General features: G+C 40.9%; 1 protein-coding gene across 3 annotated transcripts in view; it reads left to right on the top strand.

Moving 5' to 3' along the window:
- The first annotated feature begins 287 nt into the window (after window positions 1-287).
- The window catches only part of scrn2 (secernin 2), a 30,107-nt gene continuing 17,406 nt past the window's right edge, over window positions 288-12,988 (top strand). The window contains exon 1 of one of the 3 annotated variants that reach the window (XM_039740831.1): window positions 288-391. Coding sequence is in view for 1 of the 3 variants with exons in the window: in XM_039740830.1 (XP_039596764.1) it covers window positions 4,794-4,822 (29 nt within the window). In the remaining 2 variants the exon portion in view is untranslated. Of the gene's footprint in view, window positions 392-1,309; window positions 1,504-4,781; window positions 4,823-12,988 lie in introns of those variants that run through there. The other 2 variants (XM_039740832.1, XM_039740830.1) reach the window with 2 other exon arrangements.

Raw genomic sequence — 12,988 nt, 5'->3', positions numbered from 1 at the left:
AGTTTCAGTGTTGAGCATTACTTGATGATGTTTTCAAAAGGCTGCAAAAATAACAACATGTGAAAAAAGTGAAGAGGTCTGAGTACGTTCTGAATCTCCCTCTCTCTCTCGATCTATATATGTATGTATGTGTGTGTTTATTTTATTTGATCTATTTTATTATATATTTATTATAATTTTTTGCGGACATGAGATAGCTGATTGCCGATTATCTGCTTAGCCACCTCCTGACGCCGACCGTCAGACCTCCGGTCTCTTTGCTTTACCGAGAGCTGCCGGCGGGAGGCGCTGCTGGCATTCGCCTGTCGTTTTTTGATGCCCGCAGATTCTCGGCGGAAGCTCCAGCTTGTCATTGACGTCGCCAGCCTTTTGCAGCGGTTCGGGCGCAAAGGTAAGCGACCTGCGCCGTCCTTCTTCTCGCTACTTTGGTAGCAGCGCTCGCAGGTGTTTGTCCGTGATGACGCCCCGATTGCGGACAGCACGCTGGCATTGCTTTAAGGTGCTTTATAATTATGGTAGTAAGGAGCGTCAGCCGTGTACGTGTCCGCGCACGTCCGACATCCACCCCACCTAAAAATTAACGGCAATAAAAACATGAGTTTTCTACGAAATGTTATTTATGTGCATTTTTGCGGTTAATTGTGAAGAAATTATTACCTTAAGCATTACTGCTGTAAATAGTTTTAGCCTGAATAACCCCCTGTCTCTTTATCCTAAATCTATTTATGCGCGGTGCCAGTGGCTTCACTGTGACTCTGTGAAAAAAGAATCCTTTTCATCGCATGCATTCAGACACTTATAGAATATAAAGAACGTATTTATTCGTGAAGGTGTTCGTTTGTGTTTTCCCAGAACTGTGGGTTCAAGTTCCGCTGCTGACTGGCTGCTTCGTCCTGAGTTAATCATTGAACCTGCTTATCCACCAGGGCACTTCCTTCATTCGTAAAAATAAAGGTTCCTCAGGGGTTCTTCAGAGCAGTGCCACAGGGGAACCGTTTTTTAGTTCCCAAAAGATCCATCCATATGAAGGTTGCAGAAATAACCCTTATTCATTTAGGTAACAATCTCTTCACTGCAAATAAGCAGAATAGATGGTAACAGATGTGAGAAATCCCAGTGGGTCCTGATTCTAAAATGACTTTCGCTGTACACAATAACACAGGCTGAGCTCAGGTTTTCTACATCTGTTTGTGCCCTGCTTGGTATTGTACCATATATTAAATATATTTGTTTGTTTTTCAACATATTAGGATTTTTTTGGAGCGCAAAGAACCAACTTCATATGCAAAATTCCCTTCCAATGGCACAAGACCCAGTAAAGAACCATAAAGTGCCATTAAAGAACCAGGATGTTCAAGAGTGGGGAAAAAAAAACAATTAGGTGATCTAGAAGAACCTTGGGCTGATTGTCCATCCAAAGATGTGCATATTGGATTAATTTGTGACTTATAATTGGCCCTGCAAGCACAACTGTGAATTCTAAAGGACTGGCATCCCGTCCAGGTTGGTTCTCTTCTTGCACCCAATGCTGTTGAGACATTCCCCAGGCCTATCTCACTATTATACTATCACTATTATTATATCTCACAATCCCTCCTAACCCATTAACAGCTGTGTTTGGGGTTCTTCCAGATGGGTTTAAAGTGGAGAAGGACAAACAAACTGTGATTGCATTCATTACACTTTTGGCACGCAGACTTATTTTGCTAAACTGGAAGAATCCTAACTCTCCTCTTTTAAGTCAGTGGGAAACCGATGTTTTATACGATTTAAAATTGGAAAAAGTCAAATACACAAAACATGGCAGGATCTAATCAATAATATTTTAGAATAAGCTCTTAAAGCACAGAGGAAGCAATTATTTCTGCATTTCTTTTTTCTTCTCCATTCATCTCTATTGGCTTATCAAACTCATCAGTTTAGGTGTGTTTATAAGCCTTAAGTTTTACCCTGTTGGCCATGCTCTCTCTCTCAGGGGTGGGGGTTGACTTGTTCTCAATCCTACTTTTCGTAAAAATCGATTGATTTGTATGGAATGATTACAATAAAATTAATATTTAAAAAAAAAAAAAAATCTTGGGACGAGACTAATCCTGCAACGAGACGTGACTTTTTGGAAGGAAGTCCCGCGAGACGGAGACTTTTGCCATGAGATTCTTTCAAGTCACGCCATACTTACAAATATTTTCAAACAAGACCGCGGTCATCAGGTGAATTCCGGCACTTAACCTGGACAGACACCAGTCCATTAAAGGGCTTACTTATGAACACACACACACACACTTACGACGATCCAGTTTAGAATCACCCTTACATCTAAATAGGCAGTGAGAAACAATGAAGTCAAACGAATTAACGTGAACATTGTCGATCGGTTACACGGCAAATTGGTTAAATGCGTATCAATAGACTCTGCTGAAACAGTTGGTGGTGATTGAGCAGAAGATGAAAACATCAATTTAAAATAATCTGTAGAATATCTACAAGCGTTAACACCGTCTGGTCTTCCACCGGCCGAATTACTGTAGAAAGAAGGATGCATCGTAATGTTATTCCGTAATTTATGTATGAGTGATGGACAATGCTAGGACAAGTTTAGTTATATTAAAAATCGGTTGAACCATTCTAACATGTAAAATTTTAACAGGCAACAAGAAAGGTGATGTAGTACATATTCCGAGAATAACATTAGACACCAAAGGAGATCTTGATATGCCATCCGTATTAAAACATTTACAGTTTCCCGTTAGAATAGCTTTTGCTTTGACAATTAACAAATCACAGGTACAAACATTCAAAAAAGTCAGTTTATTTATTAGAGAAAAAGAAGCAATATTCACTCACGGGCAGTTATATATTGCGTTATCACAATGAAAGAAGCATTCCTTCAAGAAAGAAGCTTCCAACAACAGGTTCCACCGAAGAGCCATGATGGTAGCAGGTTTGAGAACTACCAATAGATTGCTGGCTTTTAAAGAACTCTTTCCACACGCACAGGTTAAGATCAGGTTTTCTTGACCTGTTGTATCCTCTTAGGTCACCTACTTTGCATTAAAGATTTCTGTTTTGTCCCCTGTGGCCAAGTTCAGGAATGACAGGCTTACCAAAGAAAATGCTGGGTACCAATCAGGTCATCTCGTTTAATTAACACAATGTTCAATCAAAAGAGGAACGCTTCTTAGGCGTCATTGCTCTTGTCTTCCAGCTTCAGATAACAAAAGTAAGGCTCAGCTTCTAGCCATGAATTAGAGTCAGTTTGCTCAGTGGGTCACTCTTGTCAAAAATGATGTAACCTTCCTGGAAGTACAGTAGAGGCTCCTATGGAAGTGATGTCAGCGGGGTATTGGTCTGCAGTGGATTGAGAGAAAGGATTAGCACACTGCGCCACCTCCTGGTCTGCCGTGGAATGACAGTCATTTGAGCCCTCTAGCTGCCTCCCAGGGGCACATGTGTGACGCCGCGTAAAACTTTGTTTAGCTAGACAGCTAAGTTAGTGTTGTCCCCCTGCCTTGCTTCTGTTTTGTGTCTAACTGTCTTCATAGCTGTATCCAGCAGGGGGTGCTAGCTCCCTTGTTGGAATAAGTTCTTTTGTAATTGTGGCGTGTTACATAACCTGAAACGATATGGATATAATATAAAAAGGTGATACCCCTCCCTTAGTGATATGGCGATAAGAAACCCCATAGGAGCAATAACTTAGCTTTCTTTAATGACGGTTTACGGGGACAGACGACGAAGCCATGACAAGACCTTCGATGTATAGAGTCTGCCATTTTCGTCACTGCGCTGGAAGGATTTTCCAGATCGGATGACGATATTTCCCATCCGTCCATCGGCTTCAAAGGTGTGTCGGCCAATGTTCCAAGGCTTTATACTCTTTCTTCATGTGCAGGCCCCCACTTAGGTAAATCATGCCATTCCAAACAGGGAAAAGAAGATCCAATGTCATGCTGACTCTGACACATAGAAATTGTACAATGCCCATTTTGCAGTTGTCCTTAACATGTTTTGTCTTATAAAGCTTACCTTGCAGTTCTTATGTGGTGAACTCCTAATGTGCTAAATCTGGCTTTGTGTTAGCTGTACATGTGAATAGAAAGGAAAAGCAGATTTAAAATATTTGCACAGAGCACAGTGACATATTAAACTGATATTCTGATTACAATAGCTTGTGAGGTTTTCTTTTTGACCATAAATGGAGTCTGTTATTTTCTTTTTCTGTGTTTTGTCTCCCCCTCTGTAATGGAAGGATTTTTCTAAAGAGAGGGGGATCAAGAGAGCAGATGGGCGTTGGTCGCTCAGCGCAAAAACCAGCTTCAAGAAGGAAAAGTACTGGGAATATGGCCAGAGGGTTATGCTGACTTGTTTTTCACTTGTTTTTCACTTCGAGGGGCTTCACTATTTTTGTGTGCCTTTTGGTACCAGACGCCGTCTCCGTCAGGATAAAGGGGCATGCTGACTTGTTTTTCACTTCAAGGGGCTTCACTACGCAATTCTTATTTTTGTGTGCCTTTTGGTACCAGGTGTCGTCATCATCAGGACCAAGTGCAAAACAACACCGCGTCCCGTGGAAAGGTGTGTGTGCTGAAACTAATCACTTCTGTATACACTGCTTACACGTAAGCCGCTTTGGGCAAGGACGCTCAATTAGTATATAAGGGAAGGTTCCGCCCTCAGTTTCTTTGGAGGCTCAACCGTGGGGACAGCGCACCGCCCGTAAATTGGAAGGGCAAATAATGAGTTGGTCCTCTGACAAGACTGACAAGCGGGCCCCCTCAGTCTACTGGTCTGGGATGATGGCTCTGTGCCTTTTCATATGTTTGTAAGTATTGTTTTGCTTTTGTATGTCTGCATTATATTGCATTATATGTGTTTGATTATTATAGTTGATTAAGTAAATAAAATAGAAGTATTGGACCTCTTCTCTCTGATTCTTTGCCTACTTATGTTCATATCCCCGGAACCATTTTCCCATAACAAAACACCCTCTCTCAATTAGATAGATAGACAGACAGATACTTTATTAATCCCAAGGGGAAATTCACATAATCCAGCAGCAGTATACTGATACAAAAAAAAACAATATTAAATTAAATAGTAATAAAATGAAAAAATAAAAATAAAAAAGCAGACAATAACTTTGAGTAATGTTAGCATTTACTCCCCCGGGTGGAATTGAAGAGTCGCATAGTGTGGGGTCTCCTCAGTCTGTCAGTGGAGCAGGACGGTGACAGCAGTTTGTCACTGAAGCTACTCCTCTGTCTGGAGATGACACTGTTCAGTGGATGCAGTGGATTCTTCATGATTGACAGGAGTTTGCTTAATGCCCGTCTCTCTGCCACAGATGTTAAACTGTCCAACTTTACTCCTACAATAGAGCCTGCCTTCTTAACAAGTTTGTCCAGGCGTGAGGCGTCTTTCATCTTTATGCTGCCACCCCAGCACACCACCGCGTAGAAGAGGGCACTCGCCACAACCGTCTGGTAGAACATCTGCAGCATCTTATTGCAGATGCTGAAGGAATAATAATAATAATACATTTTATTTATATAGGGCCTTTCCCTTGCTCAAGTCATTTACAGAATTTAAGAAAGAATGGCAGGGTATACAGTATATAGCATTGTACAAACCAAATAAATAAATAAAGAAGATGCACGGTGGTGCAGTGGTAGTGCTGTTCCCTCGCAGTTTGGAGACCTGGGTTCGCTTCCCGGGTCCTCCCTGCATGGAGTTTGCATGTTCTCCCCGTGTCTGCGTGGGTTTCCTCCGGGTTTCCTCCTACAGTCCAAAGACATGCAGGTTAGGTGGATTGGCGATTCTAAATTGGCCCTGGTGTGTGCTTGGTCTGTGTGTGTTTGTGTGTGTCCTGCGGTGGGTTGGCACCCTGCCTGGGATTGGTTCCTGCCTTGTGCCCTGTGTTGGGTGGGATTGGCTCCAGCAGACCCCCGTGACCCTGTGTTCGGATTCAGCGGGTTGGAAAATGGATGGATGGATCAAGACAGTAAATTCAGAGAAAGCCTAACAGACAACATAATTGATGGTCCAGCACACACACATAACGGTTACATGAGCATCTTGACAGAGAGGTAAACTTAGAGAAGGGTAATAAAGTCCGGTAGAGCTAAAAGCCTTCCTGAACAGATGCGTTTTGAGTTGTTTTTTTAAAAGAATTCATGGAGTCAGCTGACCTGATTAATTTCGCTCTACAGCTGAAGGCCCTGCTGTCACCCATGGAGTGTAGATTAGTGTGGGGCACAACAAGATTACCAGAATCAGAGGACCTTAGTGGGGACAGGCACATAGTGATGGAGAAGGTCATTGATGTAGTTTGGCGAGGTTGTTTAAGGCTTTGTAGGTTATTAGTAGGATTTTATATTTGATTCTGTAAAACACAGGGAGTCAGTGAAGGTGGAGCAGGATGGGTGTGATGTGCTCGCTGCTGCTGGTTCATGTAAGGACTCTTGCAGCTGAGTTTTGAATAAGCTGGAGCTGTGATATAAGATTAGAAGGGGCTCCTGCCAGTAGGGAATTACAATAATCGATGCGGGATGTGATAAAAGTGTGGACAAGTTTCTCAGCACTAGAAAAGGAGAGGAAGGAGGGAACACAGGATATGTTATGGAGGTGAAAGTAAGAACGTTTCTTAATGTGATTTATGTGGGCGGAATAAGAGAGGGAGGAATCAAAAATGACTCCAAGATTCTTTGCAGTAGAGGCAGGTCTGATGAGATCGCCTCCAAGATGGATTGGGAAGGAGCTCATTTTATTAAGTTGCATTTTAGTCCCAATTTGTAGGAGGTGAGTTTTGTTAAATTTAAAGAGTTAATTTTAAAGAGTTCTGCTCCATCCAGGTATTAATTTCATTGAGGCAGGTTGTGAGCTGAGAAAGCTCTGATGAAGTTCCACTTTTAACATTGAAATAGAGTTGAGTATCATCTGCATAAAAATGATAGCCCAGTCCATAGCTACGAATAATATGGCCAAGGGGAAGCATATAAATACAGAAGAGAAGAGGGTCGAGGACAGAGCCCTGAGGAACTCCTTGTGTGACTGGCGCCGAGCTGGATCTGCTCTTGCCAAGACTAACAAACTCTTGCCTATCAGTCAGATAAGACTTGAACCACTGGAGGGCAGTGCCAGAGATACCCAGCATGTTGTCCAGTCTGGACAGTAGAATGTCATGTCTGACCTGAGTGTCAAATGCTGCACTGAGGTCTAAGAATTAATATGCTAGTTTGTCCAGAGTCTGCTGCCATAAGCAAATCATTGGTTACCCGTAGCAGAGCAGTTTCACAGCTGTGCTGTGCTCTAAAACCAGACTGAAAGGGTTCCATCAAGTTGTGTGCGGCCTGTTTATGTACCCCTAGGCCTTTGGTAGGCCGTAACAGAGAGAATCCGAAACTGAAAATGGATATAGAAATCCTACACCTGTGTTACTGCTGGAATGCGGGGTTGAGTGCGTTTGACGCCAAAAGCTGAGATTACAGGTGATGGCTGATGGCATCAGACAAGGCAGGTGGTCCCATTGTGCTCCAGTGACGTTTCAGAGTGTCTACCATTGAGCTCTGATTTGAAGGTAAGAATTCAGTCAGTCATTTTCCAACCCACTATATCCTAACACAGGGTCATGTGGGTCTGCTGGAGCCAATCCCAACCAACACAGGGCACAAGGCAGGAAACAAACCCCAGGCAGGGCGCCAGCCCACCGCAGAAGGCATGAATTGTTTTTGTGTAAAGTAACCGAGGGCCTGGCAGGTGCCCAGCTGAGTGCAGTGTAGTCTGCCTTGATGTGTCAGCTTTAGAAGAACAGCATCTTGGAAATGCTGCTGGGAAAAAAAAAAACAGAAATGGAGATTAGGAACTGGAAATGCAGGAATCCCAAAGATTTTGCTTAGCAAATCGATACAAATATAAAGTCGCCACTACCACTCCATCCTGGCCTCCCATTCTCTTCCTGCACACTTTATTGTGTTGTAGATTGAATCTTAAGTGGATAAATGTGCCATTTTTGCCGATCATGTTATACTCTGTAATCCGTAATGACAAGGAACAAATATTTATCTCTAAAATAAATAATAAAAATGAAAGCAATAAAAGTTAACTTTTTAATTTCAGTTCACCACACAAAACTGTTAGGTTCTGCTTTCTGTTATACAGATTTCTGAGATCAAACTCTCATTTTGGGGGGTTCTGGGGGTCCTGAATATGAATTTGACATTGATTTCTCAAAAATCCAATCACTTAAAGAGCTATCAGATTTTGTGGACCATTTCATCCGCCATTTGGTATTTTTCATGGTTGCCTCCGTGTTTGACTCCCATTGTTAGGACCTTCGGGTACGACACGACAAGATGAATGTTCATCCGTGAAATCGGTGTCTTATCTCGTTTTCAAATTGAAAAAGTTTCACAGTCCTGCTGTGTCCTGGTTCTGACTTCTGCTTTAAATTTTTTGACCACGATTCTCGTGTCTCGTTTTGGCTTCGACTATTAATTTCATTTCTTAAATCTTGCCAATTCATAAACATATAAAAAAAAAAACAATAACAGAATTAAATTCCATACGTATAAATCTATCTTCTTATATAATATGCTACCGTGGCTGTTCATTTGTCTGTCCAGGATTTTAAATCACCTGTCGCTCGCAAACTGTTTGAACTATTGACCTGAAATTTAGTACACATATACTACGTGACGTCTACTGTGCACTTTTGGAGTGATGATTGACCTCCAAGGTTATTCCTCTTTTTATTTTTATTTTATTTTATTGTAGAATTAACTCTTGGCAGCGGCCAGCAGAGCGGCTGTGTGGCGCATGTGTATGAGCGTCATTTTCATCCCTACCACCTTCGCCATCACTTCCCCTACCTCTTCATATCTCAAATCATTCTTGAAGCAGATTGAAGATTTAAGTGCCACCTTAAGTGAAAAATAAAAGAAAACGTACTAAGTAATTGCAGCACAAACACTGACTTAATCAGTTTGAACGTGAAAAGATGCCAACAAAAGAAGAGAAGTGGGCCACTAGGGTGGAGAAAAGAAGAGCTGCTCAGGAAGCAGCAAGCGCATCAACCTCTGAGCAAATGAATGCTAAACGTACAGAGAAAGAGGATGAAAACTAGGAATGCTCAAGTCAAGTGTATTCACTGCACATTATCGCAGTGCGCCGTTACTGATATATATATATATATATATATATATATATATATATATATATATCTATACTAATAAAAGGCAAAGTCCTCGGCAAAGCCCTCACTGACTGACTGACTCACTCACTCTCTCTCTCACTCACTTACTCACTCACTCTCTCTCTCTCTCTCTCTCTCACTCACTCACTCATCACTAATTCACCAAGTTCCCGTGTAGGTAGAAGGCTGAAATTTGGCAGGCTCATTCCTCACAGCTTCCTTGCAAAAGATGGGCAGGTTTCATTTCGAAATTCTACGCGTAATGGTCATAACTGGAAGGTATTTTTCTCCATATACTGTAGTGGAGTTGAGCTCGAAAGCCGTGGGGGGCTGAGTTTCGTGTGACATCATCACGCCTCCCACGTAATCACGTGAACAGACTGTCAACGCAGTACGTAGAAAACCAGGAAGAGCTCCAAAAAGCGCTGAAGAAAACATGCATTATATAATTGAGAAGGCAGCGAAAGTGCTGCTACTTCGGAAAAAAAGCACGGTGTAAACCTAAAGTTTAAATTAAGTTCATAGACAGGCTGCCGATGGCGTTTGTCATGCCCACGGGTAATGCGGGATACAAGTTTAATGAGCGGACGCAGGATATAAACGAGAGTTTTGATCACTTTGTAACTAAGTTAAAATTGCAGATAAAGGGCTGTGCTTATGCAAATTCCGAGAGACTGTGTTTGTGGGGGATTAACAGTTAAGGCGGGTGGGGGAGTCACGTCATCATCCCCCCTCCCATTCACCTCATTTCGCTCTGAGCTGAGCTCCGCAGCTAACGCAGTCTTACGGAAGCGACTTTGTTACGCTGCCACCAAATACTCACAGAAAAATCCACAAGTTAATACACATGCTGTCTCTACGTTTCTCCACACTGAATCCTCCAGGCACTACTTACAAAAGGTTACATTGACAATCGTGTTACGTTATTTTAAAATGTTTCCTTTTCTTAGCACAAGCACAGCTGAGAAGCTTCGATTCATGTGCTCCATAACACATTAAAAAAAAATGCATTTAATCACACTTTCAATTCCAAGCAAAGGTCAACTTCTGTCAATGCATGATTTCCTGGTACACCGATTACATTGATCAGCATGTCACGATTCATTTTACCCTCGCGCCACCTTGGTTTGAGAAGTATGAAAAAATATGAGGTCAACACAGAAAAACAGATCACCAATTGAATCTTTATAATTGTTTTGGTAAAGCCATACTCAGTGTAATCCTCCTTCCATTTTATAAATTTTTCCGCCACTAGCCATGATTAAATGAACGGTAAAAAAGTAAGAGCGAAGCGAAGGTGACTTATTCAGGCAGGCAGGCGACAGCTCAATAGCTCGAATTTGGATATAAGTAGATTCTATTTAGTCGCCAGAAATATCTTTGGTAGGAATGGAAGTTGAATTTACTCTTTAAATTTCTATGGTAAAGAAAAAGTTATGCAATGATGACTACATTTAACTATTGTGGTGGATGGCCGGCCATTTATCCCGGCCAATAGCACCATCCGCCAGGTGGAGCCCTCCTTGCAGCATGGAGGTTCCCAGAAGACCAGCAGGGCATCATGGACAATGTGGTTTTTATGCACAGCCCTGCTGGATGCCATGTGGGCCACAAGAGGGAGCTGCAGGGAGGACTGAGGACTTCTTTGTGCTCTATGACCCGGAAGTTTGTCATAGGAAGAGCGACGGGCTTCTGGGTTGAAGAGAAGAGCTTTTACCTGAACCGGAAGTGATTGAGAATCGCATGGACTGGGGATTGGGAACACTTCCGGGTAAGGAGATATAAAAGGACTGTGAGAGCTCCCAGACGGCGAGCTGAGCTGGGTGGAAGGGTGGCAACGCGTCTGGGAGGTGGAGGATTGTTTATTAATTGTGATTTGTTAATTTATGAGTATAGTGGTGGAGAGTGTGCTTTGTGCACTGTGGCAACAAAATAAAGTCAACTGTTGTCTGGAGTTGTGGACAGGGGTTCAAGGAAGCGAGAGCGCCCCCTATCGACCACACTATATAAAGTCAAAACTTGTATATATAAAGTCATTCCCGAATATATAAAGTCAAAACTTGATTATATAAAGTAACTGTCAGAATATATAAAGTCAAAACCTGAGTATGTAAAGACGGCGTTGGAATATTTCAGAATATATAAAGTAAGCGCTACAATATATAAAGAGTCAAATCTTAAATATATAAAAGTCAGCTTCAATATATAAATTCAGCGTCGGAATATACAAAGTCAGCGCTGGAATATCCATCCATATTCCAACCCGTTGAATCCGACCACAGGGTCACGGGGATCTGCTGGAGCCAATCCAGGCCAAAACTGGGCGCAAGGCAGGAACCAATCCTGGGCAGGGCACATGCATCATTTTCAAAACATTAACTGAACACTGTTTTTTTAATTTATTTTTCTGAATACGTTTTTGTTAACTTACTTCAGTTCAGCGTCGTTTCAATCAATATATTTTGACTTTGACTTTATATATTCAGGAATGAGTTTATATACTCCGATGTTGACTTTATATAATCAGGAATGACTTTATATATACCGATGCTGACTTTATATATTCAAGTTTTGACTTTATTTATTCCGACAGTGACTTTATATATTCAAGCTTTCACTTTATATATTCCAGCGATGACTTTATATATTCAAATTTTGACTTTATATATTCCAGCGCTGACTTTATGTATTCAAGTTTTGACTTTATATATTCCGACAGTGACTTTATATATTCAATTTTTGACTTTATATATTCGGGAATGACTTTATATATTAAAGTTTTGACTTTATATATTCTGATGCCGACTTTATATATTCAGAAAATCAATGTATTTGCCTGTTTGGCACCCCATAGTATATATGATATATGTGTGTGTATATATGTACACATACTGTATGTGTATATATATATAATACTGTATGTGTATATATATATATATATATGCCAGCAACACTCATGACAATGACAAAACAATTACGTTGTCAATCATGTTACGCTATTATTAAAATGTTTCCTTTTCTTTTTACTTCTCCGCTGCTGGTATTTTTTATATATATATATATATATATATATATATATATATATATATATATTCTATTCTTTGTTAGTTGTGATAATTATACTTCAAAGACACATGATATCCTATATGGTGTTCCACAAGGCTCTATCCTGGGTCCGCTGTTGTTCTCAATCTATATGTTTCCGTTAGGTCAGATTATCTCAGGCACAACGTGAGCTACCACAGCTATGCTGATGACACACAGCTGTACTTATCAATAGCACCTGATGACCCCGATTCAATTGATTCTGACTGGTATCTCAGAATGGATGAATAGTAACTTTCTCAAGTTAAATAAAGAGAAAATTGAAATCTTAGTGATTAGCAATAATGGATACAATGAGGCTATTAGAAATAAACTGGATACATTAGGATTAAAAGTCAAGACGGAGGTAAAAAGCTTAGGGGTAATTGTTGACTGTAATCTGAATTTTAAATCACATATTCATCAGATCACTAGGACAGCATTTTTTCACTTAAGAAACATAGCTAAAGTTTGACCTCTTATATCATTGAAAGATGCTGAGAAATTAATCCACGCTTTTGTTTTCTGTAGACTAGATTACTGTAACGCACTCCTCTCAGGACTACCCAAAAAAAGACATAAATCAATTGCAACGAGTGCAGAATGCAGCTGCTAGAATCCTAACTAGGAAAAGAAAATCCGAACACATTTCTCCAGTTTTGATGTCACTACACTGGTTACTTTAAAATACTGCTTATGGTTTATAAACCCTTA

This window comes from Polypterus senegalus, chromosome 17 (assembly GCF_016835505.1).
Source record: "Polypterus senegalus isolate Bchr_013 chromosome 17, ASM1683550v1, whole genome shotgun sequence".
NCBI classification, from domain to species: domain Eukaryota; kingdom Metazoa; phylum Chordata; class Cladistia; order Polypteriformes; family Polypteridae; genus Polypterus; species Polypterus senegalus.
This window is presented reverse-complemented; position numbering and strand designations above follow the sequence as displayed.